This window comes from Equus quagga, chromosome 14 (assembly GCF_021613505.1).
Source record: "Equus quagga isolate Etosha38 chromosome 14, UCLA_HA_Equagga_1.0, whole genome shotgun sequence".
NCBI classification, from domain to species: domain Eukaryota; kingdom Metazoa; phylum Chordata; class Mammalia; order Perissodactyla; family Equidae; genus Equus; species Equus quagga.
In genome coordinates this window covers 24805356-24825811 of record NC_060280.1, presented here as the reverse complement: position 1 = coordinate 24825811, position 20456 = coordinate 24805356, and the positions used below count along the sequence as shown (strand labels likewise).

Sequence of the window (20456 nt, the reverse complement as noted above, 5' to 3'; positions counted from 1 at the left end):
AGGAAGGCTGGCCCTGAGCTAACATCCATGCCCATCTTCCTCTGCTTTATATGTGAGACATCTACCACAGCATGGCGTTCCAAGCGGTGCCATGTCCGCACCTGGGATCCGAACTGGCGAACCCTGGGCCGCCAGAAGCAGAACATGCGCACTTAACTGCTGCACCACTGGGCCGGCCCATGAAGTCAGTTCTTTAAATGCTTGGTAGAATTCACCGTTGAATCCATCTGGTACTGTGTGTTTATTTACTAGGTGGTTTTGATTCTAATTCAATCGTCTTATAAGTTAGGGACATGTTCAGATGTTCTATTACTTCATGATCCAGTCTTGGTAGGTTGTATATATCTAGAAATTTATTCAGTTTTTGTGGGTTATCCAATTTGTTGGCTTATAATTGTTCATCATAGTCTCTTATGATTCTTGGCCTTGCTGTGGTATCAATTGTAATGTTTCCTCTTTCACTTGTGATTTTACTTACTTGAATCTTCTGCTCTTTTCTTACTTTAGTTAAAGGTTTGTCAACTTTGTTAATATTTTAAAAATCAAATCTTAGTTCTTGATGTTTTCTGTTGTTTTCTATTCTCTATTTTGTTTCTTTCTGCTCTACTGTTACTTCTTCTGCTGTTAATTTGGATTTAGTTTATTTTCCTTTTTCTAATTCCCTGATGCAGATTTAGATTATTTTTTGATGTTTTTCTTTCTTGTTTAATATAGTCATTTATTGCTATAAACATCTGTCATAGTACTGCTTTTGTTACTTTCCTTATGGTTTAGTATGCTGTGTTTTGTTTCATTGGTCTCAAGTGATTTTCTAATAACCCTTTTGATATCCTCTTTGAACTATGACCCATCACTTGTTCAAGAGTGTGTTCATTTCTACATTTTGGTGAATATTCTAGTTTTTATTCTGTTATTGCTTTCTACTTTCACTATAGTGTAATCACAAAAGATACTTGGTATTATTTCAATCTTCTTACACTTTTAAGATGTGTTCTCTGACAAAACATGTTATCTACCCTGGAAAATGTTTCCATTGATGCTTTTGGGTGGGATGTTCCGTATATGTATATAAGGTCCATTTGGACTATAGTGTTCAAGTCCTCAGTTTCCCATTGATTTTTGTCTGGATGTTCTATCCATTATTGAAAGTGAGGTGTTGAACTCTTGCTATTTTTGTGTTGTGGTCTATTTCTCCCTTTGTATGCACCAATATTTGCTTCATATATTTGGTGATTATATATTGGATATATTTTTGTAAGTATTATATTTCCCCTGTGAATTCACCCCTTTAATATTATGTAATGTCTTTCTTTGCTTTTTATGACAGTTTTGAGTAAAAGTTTGTTTTGTCTGATGTAAGTCCACTCCTGCTCTCTCTTGATCACTGTTGGCATGGGATAAATATGTCTGACTATCCATTAACATGTTGTTTTATTCCATTTGTCACTGTGTTGTTCACTCCCGTTTCATATAGTTGTGTTTATATAAATTTTATCAAAAGCCAAGGTCATTATGACTCAAACTTGTTTCTGCTTCATTCAATGAGTTTTTTGTGCGAAATTATCTTCTACCTCCACATCTTGAATGATATGGTCTCCTTCTTTTTTTCTAATCACGTTTCTCAGGTTATTTCTTACTCTTATGATGCATAAGTCCAGGATTAGAGATCCAGATGTCTCTCCCCATACCCTTGGTTCTTTTTAAAAATCATCTTATTGATCTTGAAGGTTAATTAAAGAAAATTTATACCTGATGTCTATCGATGCCGGCGTCTGAAAGAGGATGAAGCTGTGTGGAGAGAGGAATAGCAAACACTGAAGAAAGACCTGAAGTCTGTTTTAGGAGTCAGTTTCTCATACTCTAGGTTTATGTTTGGCTCATACTTTACAGAATGTCTCGTTCAAGCAGTCTTCTTTGTTTACCATGTTGGCATAAATTCTCTATGATGTTGCATAATACCTTGAAGTCTTCAGAAGTTTTGCTATTGAAGACCATTGAAACAGAGCAAGGAGATGTTTAAATTGTTTATTGTTCAATGTCAATTTTACTTAGGTCCTAAAAAGTCTCAGGCATTATCCTGTGTGTCATTAATATAAGTGTAAATATGACACAGGTCCTCTACACTAAATATTTGCTGTAGGCAGTCTCTAAATGCAGTGGGACTTATTTGTCTATGTATTCAATTCTAGAACATAAACCTCCAAATTTAGGTAAAACTCAAATTAGTTAAAATCATTAAACCTTGCGGCTCTGAAAGGATGTCTTCTATTTAAGTACAGATCACACTTTTGTTTCCCTAAAAAATACATTTTTGAACATGCCAATTTTTCTCTATCAATCTTTTTTGTGCGTTCTTTCTTATGCAATTTAGTCAATGTTTATAGACTTTGGCTTGCATCATATACTTTTTGTATTGCTGATATTGGTATTACTAATTTTACATTACTTTTATATTCATCTTTATTTCAGAGAAAGCAGACAAAAATAGATAAGTGATTTCAAATTTCTCAAAATAAAGATTCACAAGCAAATATTTTAAAAATAACCAGAATCCTAGCTGTGGGTTTGGGTTAGCTGTTGAGAATATTGATGTGTGACATGGTCCATGAAAGTTACCTGCAATCAAGTATTGTTGTCTGTAATTTTGTTTCTATGTTGGCCTACGTGTTGCCAGAGAGTAACCTCTAGGTTTAAATTGTTAGGCCCCATATAGAAGAACAGAAAAAATTTGAAATCTCCGCATAAGAGAGTTTGTTCTTTTTATGAATAGCAGATAGAAATTCTTAAGTATTTTGATGATTTGTTAAATATCTCCTTCATTATAAGCATCTGATACTTAAAGATTTGTTTTCTGTATTTGATATTTGTAGAAGATATAACTTTCCCATATTCAAGTCACTCCTTTTAACCAACCTGAAATCTCTATAGATGGAGTCACTAATGATCAAGGTGTTTTTTTGGAGAAAAACATTTTCAGGACATGGGCACGGATTTGTTTGGTTTTCACTCCATAGACAATAGGGTTGAGAAAAGTTGGGACTAACAGATAAAGGTTTGAAAGGAGGATGTGAACATATGGTGGTATTTGTGAACCAAATCTATGTGTGAAGAAAGAGAAGAAAGCAAGGAGGTAGAACTGCAGGAAGACACAAATGTGGGCAATGCATGTGTTAAAGGCCTTGAATCGTGCCTCCTTCTGGGGCAATCGAAAGACAGTGATAAAGATCTGAACATAGGACAAGGTGATAAAGATTATGTCAAACCCTAAGATGGTGAAGGCAACAAAGAGACCGTATATCTTGTTGATCCGGATATCTTCAGTAGCCAGCTTCACAATGGCCATGTGCTCACAATAAGAGTGGGAGATGGTTGTAGTTCGGTAGAGTTTAAGACGACATTTAATAAGTACCAGGCATGGTGCTGTAAGTATAGCAGCCCTGAGTGTCACCCCAACTCCCATGTAAGTCAAGAGTTGTTGAGAGAAGATGGTGGCATGTCTCAAGGGGTCACAGATGGCCACATAGCGATCTAGGGCCATTGCCAGTAAGACCCCTGATTCAATTCCCTGGAATAAATGAATAAACCACATTTGTAGAAGGCAAGCATCAAAAGAAATCTCTGGCAAATGAAACCAGAAGATACCTAACATTTTGGGAAGAATACAGGTGCTAAGCGCCATATCTGTGGCCCCCAAAATGGCCAAAAAAATGTACATGGGCTGATGGAGGCTGTTTTCATATTTGATTATAACTAGAATTAGGGAGTTCCCAATCACAGCAATGAGGTACATGACAGAGAATGGAATCCCAATCCAACACTGCACTGACTCCAGGCCAGGAATCCCGATGAGTGTCAGTACAGAGGGCATGAAGATGGAGCCATTGAATATGAGCATGGTGGTGTGGTCAGCAGAACCAAGGAGTGATAATCCTGTTTCATCTTCTATTCCATGGCAAGACTTCATGAATAATAAATAAGAACAAATTAATTTATTTTAGCATAATATACTTTAGTTACATTAGGAGTATACATTCCTATCTTTATTATTGAAATATATTTGACATATTACATTTTGTAAGTTCAAGGTGCACAACAAATTGATGCATATGTTGCAATATGATTGCCATTATAGCTTTAGCTAGCAACTCTGTCATGTCAACTAATTGTCTTTCTTTTTTTGTAGGGAGTGTAATTAAAATCTAGTCTCTTAGCAAGTTTAATATTTATAAGACAGTGTTGTTTATTATCACTCTACTGTGTATTAGATCTCCAGAAGTTATTTATCCACTAGTTGCAAGTTTCTACCCTTAAATAACATCGTTCTAATTTTGCTAACTGTAATTCCCTGGTAACCATCATTTTACTCTCTGTTTTTATGAGTTTTTCTTTTTTAAGATTCTACATATTATACAGTGATATAATAAAGCATTTATCTTTCTCTACCTGACTTACCTCACTTAGCATAACGTCCTCAGAATCACAAATGTCAGGATTTCCTTCATTCTCCTAGTTGATTAAAGTAATCATCAGAGCAATGCAATTCAAAATCACAATGAGATATTATCTCAGACCTGTTAGAATGGCTATCATCAAGAAGACAAGAGATAATAGGTGTTGGTGAGGATATGGAGAAAAGGGAACCCTGTACACTAATGGTTGGAATGTAAATTTATTCAGCCACTATGGAAAACAATATAGGGATTCATAAAACAATCAAAAACAGATCTATCCTAGTATCTAGTCATTACACTTCTGGGTAGATATCCAAAGGATATGAAAAAAGAATATTGAAGATGTATCTGCACCACCATGTTTACTGTGGTGTGATTCACAATAGCCTAAATATGGAAACAACCTTAGTGCCCACCAACAGATGAATGTATGAAGAAGATGCTGTGTATATATACAATGCAATATTTTCCATCTTAGTTTTTCCTTTGCAGTTACTCCTCTCTTATATTCTATCTCTTTTCACGAAGTCACTGCAAAGCCAACCATCAGGTTCTATGTTTCTACTTCACTTAATTCTTTTCAAAGAGCAAAATTAAATGTATTTTTCTTTCTGGTCCTTGACTACTGTACAAAACAGATTTCCTTTATCTTGCATTTGTTGCACGTCTGTCGTTTTTCATGACCTACCAATTGGAATTAGGAAAAGAATCATTGAACGCAGAGTAAAGCTATTTCAAGGACTCCAACTTCGTTGCCAATAAAGGTTTCACTGTTGTGGTAGACCTCTCTGCTGATCATAATCAGAAAACAAGTTTGATGAGAATATTTTCTGTTTTGAAGTTCACTAGCTTGTCTTCTCAGGTTAATCTCGTCATAGTCTGATCCCTCTCCAATAGATGCAGAATGCTTTTAACCTAATTTTTCAAAGTTTCAGTGTTTTCCAAAACCCAGTCACACATTGCGCAACTCTTCCTACTTATTATCTGAGAAAAAACATCAATTATTTTAAATTCACATCTATGTTCCTTTGCTGTCCCTTACTACGCCCTGCTATTTGCACATCTTTTGTATTCAATGCCAAGCTCCAATCTATGCCTTTTGCTCTTTTCTCTCCCCATCAATAACCATTATTCCATCCTTAAGCCTTCTTATTAAGAATTTATAATAGCATAGACTGTCTATGAATCGTAATGTTTTCATTTCTTATACCCTAACGCATCTTATATTCATTCTAAATACTATGATTTCTATGGATGTGATAACTTTTTCTATACATTGTTTTTCATGGAACTAGATCCATCCTCTTTCTCTTGCCCTTCACTGGTCACTCCAACATACAACACTATAATTTTCAAAGCCTCCTATGAATGGCTTTATCTTATCATTTTCAAAGCCTTTGAGGTTTCCTTGCCTGCTGATTGCTTAGTCTTTATTTTTCTCTTCTTCAGGAAAATATTTCCTCCTCACAATATTCAAAATATTAATTGACAAGTTATATTTATTATCTGTTAGTAATTCCAAAGCTCAATTTCTGAAATTATTTCAGCAAAGTATAAAACAGATAAAGACAGTGAGAAGGATCCAAAACAACAGATTGGGGACATAGAAAAATCTCACAGTTGCGTTCTCTCCATCATCCTTCAAATGTTTTCACCTGAAAAACGAAGTGCATCTGAGACCTCTAAGGTCACCTAGAACACAACTCAGATATTTTGTGAGCATTTCATCTAAATGAGCATTTTTCCTGAATGACTTGAAGGGCATCACTTCCTCTGAATGTTTCCCAGTTTAAACAGGTATAATTTCCTGAGCTTTTAGCAAATAGGGTTTCCGTTCATTTATCAGCTCAGATCATTCTCTAGAGATCATCCTATTTGTCAACTCACTTTAAAATTTGTCATCCATTGTGTCATTAACTGATTCAGAAATGTTCCGAAAAGCGTGAGACAAAATTTTTATACTATTTGAACACTCAACTACTGTAAGATTCTATTTATTTCCTGTCAACCTGGCTTCATATAGGATCACGTGGATTATGTGTTCTCTTTGAAACCAGTCCTCCATTTCTCCACGCTCAGTGTGGAAACTCAAGCCCAAAGACTTACCAGAGATCCTCTGGGGTAACACACATAGGAGCCATAGAGTGGATCTTTTGGGTGTTTCAGTTAGTGAAGGACAAGTGTTTTGTACTATAGGACACACCTGGAGGATTGGTTTTCTCCAATCCCTGGTGAGTGTTTAGATTCACTTGGGACGAGGGTGAAAATGGAGGCACAATATGGTTCAGAACTTAGAAGAGTCATTGTCTAATAACAGTTCTGCAACTAAAAGAAATTCCCAAACTCTGGTTTCTCTTTGGGCCTGAGAACCAAAATGGTTTCCTTTTAAAAATTCCTAAGAGAAGAAAGTGTTCCAACACAACACAAAAGAAGTCAATGACAGTATTTACAAAAATAATGAGCCAACAAAAGTAATAAAATTTATTTTTTTGTTGTTGTTACTGAGGAAGATTAGCCCTGAGCTAACATCTGTGCCAATGTTCCTGCATTGTTTGTATGTGGGTCACTGTAGAACCTGACTAACAAGTAGTGTGGGTCCGTGCCAGGATCCAAACCCGCCAAGCGAAGCGCGCCAAACTTAACCACTATGCCATGGGGACAGCCCCTAAAAATTCTTGAGATATTCAGACTAATCAATATAGATACACTGACAGAAAAATAAAAGAAATATTTCTGTAATCTAGTTCCAGTCAGAGAAGCACTGATTTCTTGTTTATGTCCATGAAGGGGCTGACTGGAAAGTTCACTGCAATCACCTTCACTTTCTGAGCTTCTTGCGATGAACTTTGATGACCCTAATCTTTCCTGTATCCAAACCAAGTCTCACCAAATTGTCACAATCACATTCCAAATTAGGCTGAAATGATTTTATGTATTTTCAAAGATTTTAGCATCATCCATTATATCTTTATGAACTTACCAGCTGAGAGGCAGCAGCAGAAAGCCATTTAGCTCTTTTGTTCTCTGTAGTCCCCAGGCATTTTAGTTTGCCAGGTTCCATCAGTGCTCCAAGAGAGGTAACACAGAAATCAGCGCTTCGATCGGTCCCTCAAAAACCCAGATCCTTGGGGAGTCACTTGGACTCACTTGGAGAAGCAAGCAGTTGGAGATTTCTCCAGCTCCTTCTATACTGAATTGGTGGTTGGGGGGATAATACGGAGAGTGACTACATGCTAGTCCAAACCATGGCTTTTCTTCTCAGTGGCTCCCACCCTGGCACCTTTCCTGTTAGCACTTAGATTCAGGGACGTTGTTGAGTGGGTATCTTGGCGGGAATAAGAAGGGTCTGGGGCTTCCTATTCTGCTTCTTATTGATATTGTCCCTCCTCTTGTTCTTTCTTTTTTTTTCCTTTCAATTTAACATGTCTTTATTTTTGCAAGAACTCATACATTTCTTTCAACAAACTCAATTCTTTCTGTTGATAAGAAAATACGTATACTTCGGTCTTTATTGGCTTAGGCTGCCATAACAAAATACCAGTGACTAGATAGCTTAAACAACAGAAAATATTTTGTCATAATTCTGAAGTCTAGAGTTCCAAGATGAAGGTGCCAAAATGGTCAGTTTCTCATGAGAGTTCTCTTTCTGGCTTATAAATGTCTGTATTCTTGCTGTGTCCTTACACGGCAGGTAAGGAAAGAGTAAGGTCTCTGCTGTCTCTTCTTATGAGGTCAGTAATCTTATCTCATGGGTCCCACTTTCATGACCTCATCTAAACCTAATTATCCCTCAAAGGCTCCATGTGCCATTATATCACCTTGGGAGATAGAGCTTAACACATGAATTTTGGGGAGTCACATTTCAGTCCATAGCAAGTGCTTATATTACTGGCTCAGAGTTGCCTTCATATAAAATAACTAAATTAAAATGAAAAGGTTTTGCTATTAACAAAAATTCTTAAAAACTGTATTTTTACTTAAATGCTTTAAAAGATGATTTTGCTTTCTAATGTTTATTTCAGTGCAAATATTTTCTTTTATTCTAATGTTGTTACAAAAAGGTGGTGAGAGGTATGAACATTTAGACACAACAGGCCTTTCTTAGTATTAAACTCATTCTTTTTCCTTAAAGATTGGCACCTGAGCTAACAATTGTTGCCAATTTTTTTTTGTCTTCTTTCTTCTTTCTTTTCTCCCCAAATCCCCCCAGTACATAGTTGTATATTTTAGTTGTGGGTTCTTCCAGTTGTGGCACATGGGACACCGCCTCAGCATGGCCTGACAAGTGGCACCATGTTTGTGTCCAGGGTCTGAACCAGTGAAACCCTGGGCTGCCGTATTGCAGCGTGCAAACTTAACCATTCAGCCAACGTGCCATCCCCCTAAATTCCTTTTTATGTGAAATTTTGTGAGCTGAGTCTTTATGACTTTCTAATTTACAGAAGCATCATAAAAAGATACGCATTTCAAAAAACGATCAACCTCAGTGGTTTCTCTTTGTTTTTTTTTTGAGGAAGATTAGCCCTGAGCTAACTACTGCCAATCCTCCTCTTTTTTTGCTGAAGAAGCCTGGCCCTGAGCTAACATCCATGCCCATCTTCCTCCACTTTATATGTGGGACGCCTACCACAGCATGGCGTGCCAAGCGGTGCCATGTCCGCACCCCGTATCCAAACCCGCAAGACCTGGGCCACCAGAAGCGGAAGGTGCGGACTTAACTGCTGTGCCACCAGGCCCGGCCCCAGCCTCAGTGGTTTCTATGGATAAAACAAATTAGGTAAATGTCACATGGCAATGTGATTTTAATAAAAAAGGAAAATTACACCCAAAATGATATGTTGCTTGAAAAAAAATCACATTGGGAGCACAGTCTGGCAATGGAGAACAGAGCCATCCAGTAAATGGGCAGTGCGTGTAGTAAAACGTAAAATTACTGATCACGAGTTAGTCTGTCAAGCATTTCCTTGAAAGTCACCTCCTCCTCCTCCTGTGTTTCTCTTCCTCATCTTCCTCCATCTAAAGGATTTAAAACAATTCATGGGCTCTAATGCTATCAGGATGTAATGTAAAAATTAATGATAAATGTTTAAGAGCAATGCAAGCCCTGCATTTGCATGATCCTGTATGACCCTCGTAGCTACTCATGCAGCACTATATTAGGGAGGATTACACAGAGGCTCAGAAAGTTCTGTGACTTGCTGAAATTCACAGAGTTAATATGGGTTGGAGATGGACTTCAGGTCAGGCATTGAAATCTGAATCTCATGCTTGTTATCACTATATTGGAGTTAATTTATTCAAATATAAATATTCATTATTCAGGAGTAATCCTCAGATATTCAGGTAGAAGTTGACCTGCACTGGGCCCTCCCGCTCATGTGAATAGATTACTCTCATTCTTAGCCATTGGCTGGTTCCATCACAAATAACCTGGTCAAAGAAGCCCATGTGTTCTCACTCTGAGAAACTTTGTAACTAGACTGTTTCTCTATCCAGATGAATTAGGGTTGTTCACCTCTGGTGTTGGCTGCAAACAGCAAATTTGAAATTGTAAAGTGTCAAGTATCAAAAGGTAAATGTTTTACCTATTTCGATGTGGAATCTGTTCTGGAACAGACCTCCAAACCACTAAAATCTTCTCTATTATGGTAGGATGGAAAATTTAAGAAATATGTTTAAGGGTGGATTTTAGTATCCACCGCATATGCAAGAGAATGTAGAGTTAGATTTTTCCTGTTGTCTTTGAATTGTGGCTAAACCCAAAGCTGTGGACACAAGGCACTGAGTTTTCCTTAGTCACTACTAGCTGCCAAGGTTGCTAAATAGCATTTGTCCCTACTGCCACCACTAGTTATCATCTCTCCTCTTCCCTATCCACCCAGTTTTCTCCTGTTGTGTTAGAACTTGAGCGACAGAGAATATTCACAATTTACCCTTGAAGTTTCTTCCTTCCACTGCCCTTGGAGGTGGAGACTGGTGTTTCTCCATCAATGGAGCAAAGTGAGTCAGCTTTATTAAGATCCTCATGAAAATTGGAGGTGTCTCAGAAAAGGGGAGACTGACACTCTGTCCCTCTAAATATTTACTTAGCTGCAGAATCTGGAGACTTATTCTGTTGCTAAAAGTAGGACGTGCTTTGCTTTTGTGTCTCTTCCCTCACTATGGGACTCCCTCACAGCTAAGGGAAGTGTTCGTGTCTGTTGTTGGAAGAGATGTTCCTGGTGAGGATGAAGGAGATAAGTTGCCCCTTGGAGGGGCCTTGGGATGCTGGACGGATTTCTGACACAGATAAATCATGCATGAAACTTCACATACACACCGCTTATGTAAAGGCTGCCACATGAGAAGAAGCCACCAGAACCAGATTGAAATCAGCCTAAACTGGAGGTAGAGCAGGGACCCGCCCTAACCAACATGTGGAGACCATCAAATAAGGAGAGTTTTGTTACCCTATCTGCGTTCCCTTCCTGTCTCTACATCCAGAGTAACAAATAAATATTAGAAGGAAGAAAAGAAGTTGTCTCAGAGACAAACTACCCCCCCCCCATCCACTTCAAACACTAAAGATTGCATGTTGTGGGGGAAGGAGATAAGAGAGCAGAAGAGTTTTGAGTCAAGTGTGAAATTCAAGTTTTAAAAAAGAACCGCATTCAGTCTTATTTACTGGAAAATTTCTGGTAACTGGAAATGACCATGGAATCATCCAAAGGCATTGTTAAGGTAGCAATCACCTAGCTGGAGAAGCAAATTTGACCAGCAATGCTGTTGGGCATAGTTGGAAGAAAACAGTCATTTCATAATTAAACTCCAAGAAATTGAGGCTTCTCAATCAGTAGGTTGATTTATAAGTGAATTGTTGCTCCCGGCAAGTTTCTGTGTAATTTTCCTTCTGGATAAGCTTACACTTACTTTTTGTTAAGTAGACCACAGCTCACCAGTAGAATTTTCTGTCATGATAAAAATGTTCCATATGTGTTCTGTCCAATATAGTATCTACTAGACACATGAGGTCATTGAGACTGAGGAACTGAACTCTAATTTATTTTAATTTGATTAGTTTTTATTTAAATTTAAATAATGCTATTTTCCTAGTAGCTGCAGAGTTGAACAACCTTGGTCTACATTCTTTAAAAAAGAAAATTGGTTAGAGGCCATAGGAAAGGTAAGGAAAGTTCTATGCTAACAGTTGTTTTTCTTTTCCTGTAAATTAATTTATTCCTTTATTAAAGGGTACTATAGAAGCATCAATGCGTATTAACTTTGCCAGGACTTATATTAATCCACTTAAAAGAAAATCTTGGTTTTTGAAGTGCGACATGTTTGAATATCCATTTGTCAACTTAATATTGTGGAAAGAACTAAATGCTTGGATTTTGCTCCAGAAAAATTTAGCTGTAGAAAACCACCCTGAAAGATCATTTCTGCGTGTGTATTTTTCCAGAAATATTTGCTTTGACCTTTAAGTTACATTAAAAGCAATCATTTCTTCCTTAAATTTATTCTGTTTCCCAATACTGCTGTCTTTTAGGTAGAGGGATCATGCTGAAGAATGGCTAAATTAAGGAGTTTAAATAGCCAAAATGAGCCAGGTACCTTTTTAGTGCATATGGGTTCTTAATAATATGCCTGCCAGGATCACGATGGACAGGATGGTGTTCTTATACATTTCTGATATAAGAGAGCTATGTTCTACATTCCCTTCTTATCAACACAAACCAGTAATAAAATTATTATTAATTTTTAGATGAAGTGGATGTGTATAGATTTGTTAAGGCAAAAGAAAGACAAACAGAATTCCTTATACTGATGATGTTCTGAATTAGAAGGAGCTGTTCATCATGATTGCCTAACCATTAAGAGAGCTAAAATATGTTTTTTGGCTGATGAATTTCAGTATTCAAATAGTGAATATGTTCAATATCTTTACCCAACAACTTGGCATTTTATTGTGAAATCTTCCTGCGTTGTCTCCACAAGGAGCACTGCGGCTGCAAATCAGTTATTGTCAGCAGATGCCCCAGCTGGCTGCCTGCAGGACAAATTCTGCCATGAAACTCGCTGCCACGGTGAGTTTTTTTTTATTTTTATTTTTTTTTTGAGGAAGATTAGCCCTGAGCTAACATCCGCTGCCAATCTTCCTCTTTTTGCTGAGGAAGACTGGCCCTGAGCTAACATCCGTGCCCATCTTCCTCTATTTTATATGTGGAACACCTGCCACAGGATGGCTTGACAAGTGGTGCATAGGTCCGCACCTGCTAATCCTGGGCTGCCGAAGCAGAACATGCAAGCTTAACCGCCGCACCACTGGGCAGGCCCTATGTTTCTGTATTTTTGACTGTTCTTCTTTCTTTATAGTGAAAGCTTTGAAGAAGCTAGACTATTTATTATCTAGAATATCCTTAATTTGTGTTTCTTTGATGTTTCCTCATGATTATATTCAGGTAGTGTATTTTTGTTCGTTTATCCTTGTATTGCTTTATTCATACGTGTGTGAAAGAATAGAATCTGATTTTATTCAATGGATTATATCACTACAATAATTATTTATTTTGATGCTCAAAATTCCCTGAATTTGTGTAGAAAGAGCCCCTTCAAACTAGATATTGTGCCCTTTTTACACCTCCCAGCCATATTTTGAGCACTTCCTTACTTTCTGGCCCAGCATTATGGTCCTGACTTACTTTACATTTTCCCAGCTCCAGCCCTCGAAACAACCATTTTTCCAAGGAGCCCTGGTCTCTTTTAAGGAACAAAGTTATTGAGAAACCAAGATCTAGGCACAAGGGTCATTCGTTGCTACTGTTTGCTCATTGCTTTTAGCTCCTCTCAGTGAACGTAGCTAGGAAACAGATGTACAGAAATAAACGTGTATACAGCTTTACTTACAGAAACGCCCAATTATGTAATTGGTTTTATATTGCATATGTATGTATCTCTCTCTATTAAAAATAATGAATCCATACTTAAAATTCTAATCAGAATCCAAATCCTCAGTGTTCATTCTAGTCTCATGTCTTTCCATAACGGCAACTCTCTTCTCAACACTGTGAAAATTATCTTCCACTATCCTCAATATTTTTGTCATTTTGTCAAGCCTAAAACACACATTGAGTAGTCTCCAGATTGATAGTCAATATTATTGTGAAAACAAACATAATACATCTTCAAATTTTATTGACATTACATTTTGTCTTGTGGAAATATTTACATATAGTAAAAAGTGTAAATCTTAGGCTTATCTCACGACTATTGTATTTCCCCAAAATTTATCAAGATATAGAATATTTCAATCACTCCAGAAAGTTCCCTTATCATGCCCACTCCCAATCAATGTCTTCTGCCTCCCACTCCTGCTGAAGATATTGCTTTTATTTTTTTCTCCTTAGATTAATTTCATCTGTTCTAGAACAACATATAAATAGAACTATAAAAATACGAACTGTTCAGCTTATTTTACTCACTAAAATGTTTTTGATATTTATTGATGTCAATGGGTATCTTAGTAGTTTTTTTCTTTTATGTAGTGCAAAAAATTTGCCCATTTTTGCCTTTTAATGATGGAGTCGTAAGAGTTATTTACGTAATTTACATCTAAGTCTTTTGTCAGAATATATGTGTGTATATACATATATATGGCACAATATCATAGTCTGTTTATTAGTTATTAATTTTCTCAAAATTACACTTTTGTTGAAGTTAAGGTTCTTAAAAAGATGATAGCTTATAGCTTTGTGTGTCCTAATGAAAGATTTCGTATCTTCAAGTTATGTAGATAGTCTGTATTTATTCAATATTTTTCTTCTTAGAGGATCTGAATTTAGTTTCTAACTAAACATTTCAGTTTTATACTATTTTGTGTGGTATGTAATAGAAGTTGTTTCTCTCTATATATGTATACTAATTTTTACCAGTGGTTGCCGTTCCATTTTTAGAAAAGGCTCTCCATTTTCCACTGAATTGCTTTATAAACTGTAGAAAATCAATCAACTATAAAAATGTGGGTTTACTTGTGGATTTTATATTTGGTTTCCTTAATCTATTTCTTTATCTAAATGCTGATACCACACTGTCCTGATTGTTATAGTTTTATATTAAGTATTAATTTCAGGTATTGTAAATACTCAAAAGTAATTTTTTATTTTCAGATTACTTTGGATTTACTTCCTTTGAATTTCCATTTAAATATAGATTTAGGCTCTCAATTCTTATCACAAAAGTTTGTTAGGATTCCATTCAGGACTACTTTGGATCTTTAGATAAATTCAAGAAGAATTGACCTCTTAACAACATCGAGATTTCCAATCCTTGTACACGGTATAGCTCTCTACTTTTTTAAGTCTTGTCTACTTTCTCTCAACAATGTTTATAATTTACAGTATAGAATCCTTGCAATTCTTTTTTTTGTTTTCTTTTTCAGGAAGATTAGCCCTGAGCTAACATCTGCTGCCAGTCTTCCTCTTTTTGCTGAGGAAGACTGGCCCTGAGCCAACATCCGTGCCCATCTTCCTCTACTTTATATGTGGATGCCTACCACAGCATGGCTTGACAAGCGGTGCCACGTCCACACCTGGGATCCGAACCGGTGAACCCCGGGCCGCCGAAGCGAAACGTGCACACTTAACCTCTGCGCCACTGGGCCAGCACCGCAATTTTTTTCATTTTATTGTCCACATAAGCGTATCCTAAATGTCTCATGGTTTTATACGGATAGCAAATTCATATTTTGTATAGCAAATTATCAATTTTTACTTCCCAGTTATTTTTTCCAGCATGTAGATTATATTAAAAAAATTATGTGGACCTTATATCTTACAACCTTGCTAAAATCACTTATTAATTAATGGTATTCACTTTTTGATATAATGCTTGAGATCTTTCCTGTTAAAAACTGTGTCCACTACAAATAAAATTTGAAAATTGGCATTGGCGGTGTGCAGCCTGAGGCCTTGCCCATAGGAGACAATATCACTATTCTTTGCTCTAGTACCTTCTTGTTCTCAGAGTTATCACCTAAAAGGTATGAAATCATAAAATACGGGCACAGGTATTACTATATAAAAACCCCATCATAACTTTTAATTTCAGTTTTAACTTCTCAAGTTAATGACTTTTTCTTAAAAATCATTGTATTAATCAGGATTCTCCAGAGTGTCAGAATCGATAAGATATATTTAGAGAGCGAGAAAAAGAGATTTATTAAAAGGAATTGGAAATTATGGATATTGGCAACTCTCTCAAGTTCTGCAGGGTGAGTTGGCAAGCTAGAGACCCAGGGGATCCAAATGCTTTAGTTCATTTGAGTTTGAAGCCTAAGAACCAGAAGAGTTGATAGTGTAGTTCTAGTCTGAAGGCCAGCAAACTAAGACACAGGTAGAGCCAATGCTACAGTTCAAACCCAAAGATAGCAAAAAAGTCAATATTCCAATTCAAAGGCCTCAGGAAGTGACATTTCTCACTTACTTGGGAAGGGTTAGCTTTTTCCTTCTATTCAGGTCTTCAACTGATTGGACAAGGACCACCACATTACGCAGGGTGATCTGCTTTACTTAGTCTACCAATTTAAATGTTAATCTCATCCCAAAGCACCCTTACTGAAATATCCAGAATAATGATTGACCGAATATCTAGGCATCCTGGGGCCCAGTCAAGTTGACACATGCTGTTTTATATCCACTGAGAAGATATACGGCCACGCGCTCAAGTCGATTCACACAGGTGCACACACAGACACACACACATGCATTCACACCAACAATACATGCCTTACTCATAGAGAAAACCCCTCCAATGACACATGATAAACTTTACACAGTGTCCACGGCCATTCTTGGTCTTCATATTTTCTTTGTCTTTCAAAATTGTACCTTACATTGAGAGAAAGAAACAAAACGAAACTGTGCAGTTGCCTTAAATACATTCTCTAGTTTAAATCTCCTCTATCATCTACCTGGCATGCTGTGTCCTTACTTGCTTGGACACTTATTCATCATAACTCAAAAATCAGACTTCCTAATTAAAATAGAAAATGAAACAAACATAACTCTAGTGACCAGGGCTTTCAGTTAGATTCGATGTTTCATCCTCTTCGCTAGCCTCATAATCTTTGTGGGCACCACTGCTTCTCTCTCATTTCCCTGACTCTCTCTCTCTCCCAGAAACATAAGGCTGCAAACCCATGAAACATAAGCATTGTGTCAAATTTAGCAGTATACCGCTATTCTCTAGCATAATATCTATAACATTATAGGTTTGTGATAGTACTTGATGAATGAATAAGGAAGTAAATGATGGAGGTAGCAGGAAAAGTATTGATGTGTAAAGTGGAAGATGAGTTCTCACGATTTTTGTGCCTGTGACTTCCTGAACGACCCTCAATAAGTACTGAACTTTTGAGATGTTTTCTCATTAGATACTTGAAGGGATTTTGTTTTGCAGGGGTGGAGGAGTTGTTTTAGTAGAACACGATTAAGATGCACTTACTCTGATTTTTTTTAAGATGACTGGGAAAATAAGAAAAATGGTCAACAACATGGCTTCATTGAGTACGTGGGCACCCTAGAACAATTAGACTTGGGTACATTTAAAATCAGTGAGAGAATCATAGTAATGTGAGAATCCATCTGGAGAAAAATTTTTACAGGAGGAAGCTGAACCAGGGACTAAAAAATAAAAGAGAGAAAGAAATAACATATGTTCACTATTTTGCTCTTTCTACATTTCTCATTCTTATGACGATGGTAGGATCCACGACCCCATTGACTGATAGTTGTCATGGGCGATGATATTTGAAAACGATCTAACATGCTGGCAAATTTCACAAAAAAATTAAATAGAAAACTCAAGCTTCTCAAATAATGTGTAGTTTTGTTATTTTGTTTAGTTTTGAGAGTGTTATTGCATAAAGAGGCATGAAGATGTTAATCAAGGTGGATATTGTGAACGGAACATTTTTACCACACGGACACGGATCTGCTTGGTCTTTGCACCATAGACGAGTGGATTGAGAAATGGAGGGACCAGCAAGTATAAGCTAGAAAAAAGAATATGGATATACGGGGGGATATGAGAACCAAACCTGTGTGTGAAGAAGGAGAAGAAGGCAAGGAGGTAGAACTGGAGGAAGACACAGATGTGAGCAATGCAAGTATTGAAAGCTTTCAACCCAGCTTCCTTCTGGGGCAAACGAAAAACTGTGATAAATATCTGAATATAGGACAAAGTGATGAATGTGAGGTCGAAACCTGCAACGGTGAAGGCCACAAACAAACCATAGATTTTGTTGACACGGACATTTTCTGCAGCCAGTTTCACAATGGCCATGTGCTCACAGTAGGAGTGGGAGATGACTGTTGTATGATAAAATTGAAAACGGCACTTTATCAATACTAGGCATGGGGCTACAAGAATGGCAGCCCTGAGTGCCACGACAGACACTATTTGGGTGATTAGCTGGTGAGTGAAGATGGAAGCATGTCTTAATGGGTAACAGATGGCCACATAGCGGTCCAATGCCATGGCCAGCAGGATGCCTGACTCCATGCCCTGAAATGTGTGGATGAGCCACATTTGAAGCAAGCAGGAATCAAAATAAATCTCTGGAATATGAAGCCAAAAGATTCCGAGCATTTTGGGCACAACGCTGGTACCAAGCACAATGTCTGTCACTCCTAGCACACCTAGGAAAATGTACATGGGCTCATGGAGGCTGCGCTCTGATATGATGATGATCAGAAGCAAGGAATTTCCAATCACAGCAATGAGATACATGGCACAGAATGGGATCCCAATCCAGCACTGCACAGACTCCAGGCCTGGGATTCCTATTAGTGTCAACACAGAAGGCATGAAGACTGTGTTGTTGGACGTGGACATAGTGTCTTTGCACCTCCTGATGCGAAGGACAGAAGTTAGTCAGCGCTTCTGTTCCCTTTCTACCTCCTATTTTTATCCAAGGTCATCGTATTGAATCTGTCAGAAATAGGTGAAACTCTAAGATCATATCATCTATATCATTCATACTACTGAAAGGAAAAGAGACCCATACAAACACATCACTGTTTTCAGGAAGAGCCTCCACAAGCGCTGTATCACAATAAGGTGTTATGTGCATGGCGGGAAAACTGCATTAGAAGCAGCACAATCACCTAGGTAAGGGAATTCGCTGCTGATCTGTCTGTTATCTCCATTCTGGACCTTTGGGCAAATAAATTAGACTTGTTTATTTGGCCTGGAAATTGCATTTTAATTAGAGTCTGATGTATCTCTCCATACTCCACATTCCAGATACTCCCCTAGAATGCTATTATCCTCAATTGTCTCTAACACAGGAAGAATCAGATGGGCAAGCCAATTCTTAGACTCTTATGAGTATTAGTATATAATGTTCCCTGTGAAAAAGATAAACGATAGAAACAGTTGACACCCAAGAGCTTAATATATTTATATATCTATATATATCTATATGATCTATGCAACATTATGTCTATACATAATAACTATAGGTTCCTATATATCTAGTAAGACTGGATGTCCTTTCAAAAGCATGTGAAGGAAGAGCTTCAGAAAAGATTTTTCAAATCCATGTACTTTAGGCGAGTCTGGGTCAGAATTCCTTGATACTTTTTACATTTCTAGTAAAATTTTATTTTATTTTGCCTATATTTCCAACAGCTGAAATCCTTAAAATTAGTTGTGTGATTAAAATAGTGGAAATTCCATAATATATATTACAGAATACCTAGAGGAGAGGGATCTCTGGGAAGCAGGGAAACCTGCAGCAGCAATGCCCAGGGGTAAGCGGATCCATTTGTGATCCCTACAGGATACAGCAAAATGGGTAAATGAGTAACTTCACCAGAATAGAAGCTAGTTTCTTGGGTTTAAGCTTTCAAAGCTACCATTAGCATGGGATTTGGCCCATTTAGGCTCATACATCCTTATTGCACTATAGATCATCTGGAATGCTTGAATCATTTTGTGAGCTGAGGCATAAGAAATTAATAGAAAATAAAGGGTGAAAGGACAGGTTCCTTAAAAGGAATCAAATATAGAACTAGAAACAGAAGACAGAAGGTAGTTCTTGGGACCGGAAATGATTCAGGAGAGGGCTATATGGCAACTGAAGAAAATGTAAGCATCTCTCAATTCACCGAGGACGGAATTTTCTGAAAACTTGTGTTCTTATGCCTTATCGTAAAGTTTACCTGTGATCAAAATCATTACTTTTTATCTTACATATTCTGAAGCAATAACTTATTAAGCAGTACATTAGAGAAATGTTTGTGATTCTGTGAAAAATAGAGTCAGGTTATTTCATTCTTTCATAGACTCTTCAAGAAAGTTGCCTTAGGTCAGCAAGCTCACACTTAGGCAAACATATACTGAATGTCACCAAATATGCCAGTGATGCAGGAAGCAGCTCTAGATGATGCTGCTGAGCCTCAGGTGAAAGAATCAAGTCTGCAGGGGTCATTTCATGATAGGAAGGCCGTATCAGCTGAGATATATTTAGGATAAATTATTCAGTCAGCTAAGTACTCTGATTTCCACAGGTTTGCTCGCCAATGCTTAATTCTGCTACTCCACAATCCATAGATTACTGACTCTTTCTAATAGGGGTAAAGATTTTCTTCTTCAAAGATAATAAAAATTAGAATAGGCATTCTTTAAGAACAATGACAGTGTATGACTTACTCAAGAGTAAGGAGCTGACATGTGAGCATTATCCGACAGGTGTAGATCTTGGGCTGGTAGGTGGAAGTACATAAGTGAGTACACAGCTGGTGGGATGAAGTGATTATTATTGGAAAAGCTGGTAATAAAAGTCATGGAGACAAACTTGGGAATAATGAGACTTCCTCGCCAATTGCTTTTGGGAGCTGGTTCTTCTTTTCCAGGATACCTGAAGGATGTTTTTGGTTCTTATTATCACTATCAATCATCACTTTTCACTCATCAACTCTTTTCTCCTCTTGAGGTTCCAGTCTCCTTCCTTTGCGTTTTATG

At 37.3% G+C, this 20456-nt stretch overlaps 2 protein-coding genes across 2 annotated transcripts; both read right to left on the bottom strand.

Moving 5' to 3' along the window:
- Positions 1–2944: 2944 nt before the first annotated feature.
- LOC124225468 (olfactory receptor 52A5-like) lies at positions 2945–3895 on the bottom strand. The gene has a single exon (XM_046638145.1). It carries the CDS (start codon positions 3893–3895, stop codon positions 2945–2947), a length of 951 nt encoding a protein of 316 aa, XP_046494101.1.
- Positions 3896–17372: 13477 nt separating this feature from the next.
- LOC124225716 (olfactory receptor 52A1) lies at positions 17373–18323 on the bottom strand. Its single transcript, XM_046638349.1, has one exon. It carries the CDS (start codon positions 18321–18323, stop codon positions 17373–17375), a length of 951 nt encoding a protein of 316 aa, XP_046494305.1.
- Between the last annotated feature and the right edge of the window lie 2133 nt (positions 18324–20456).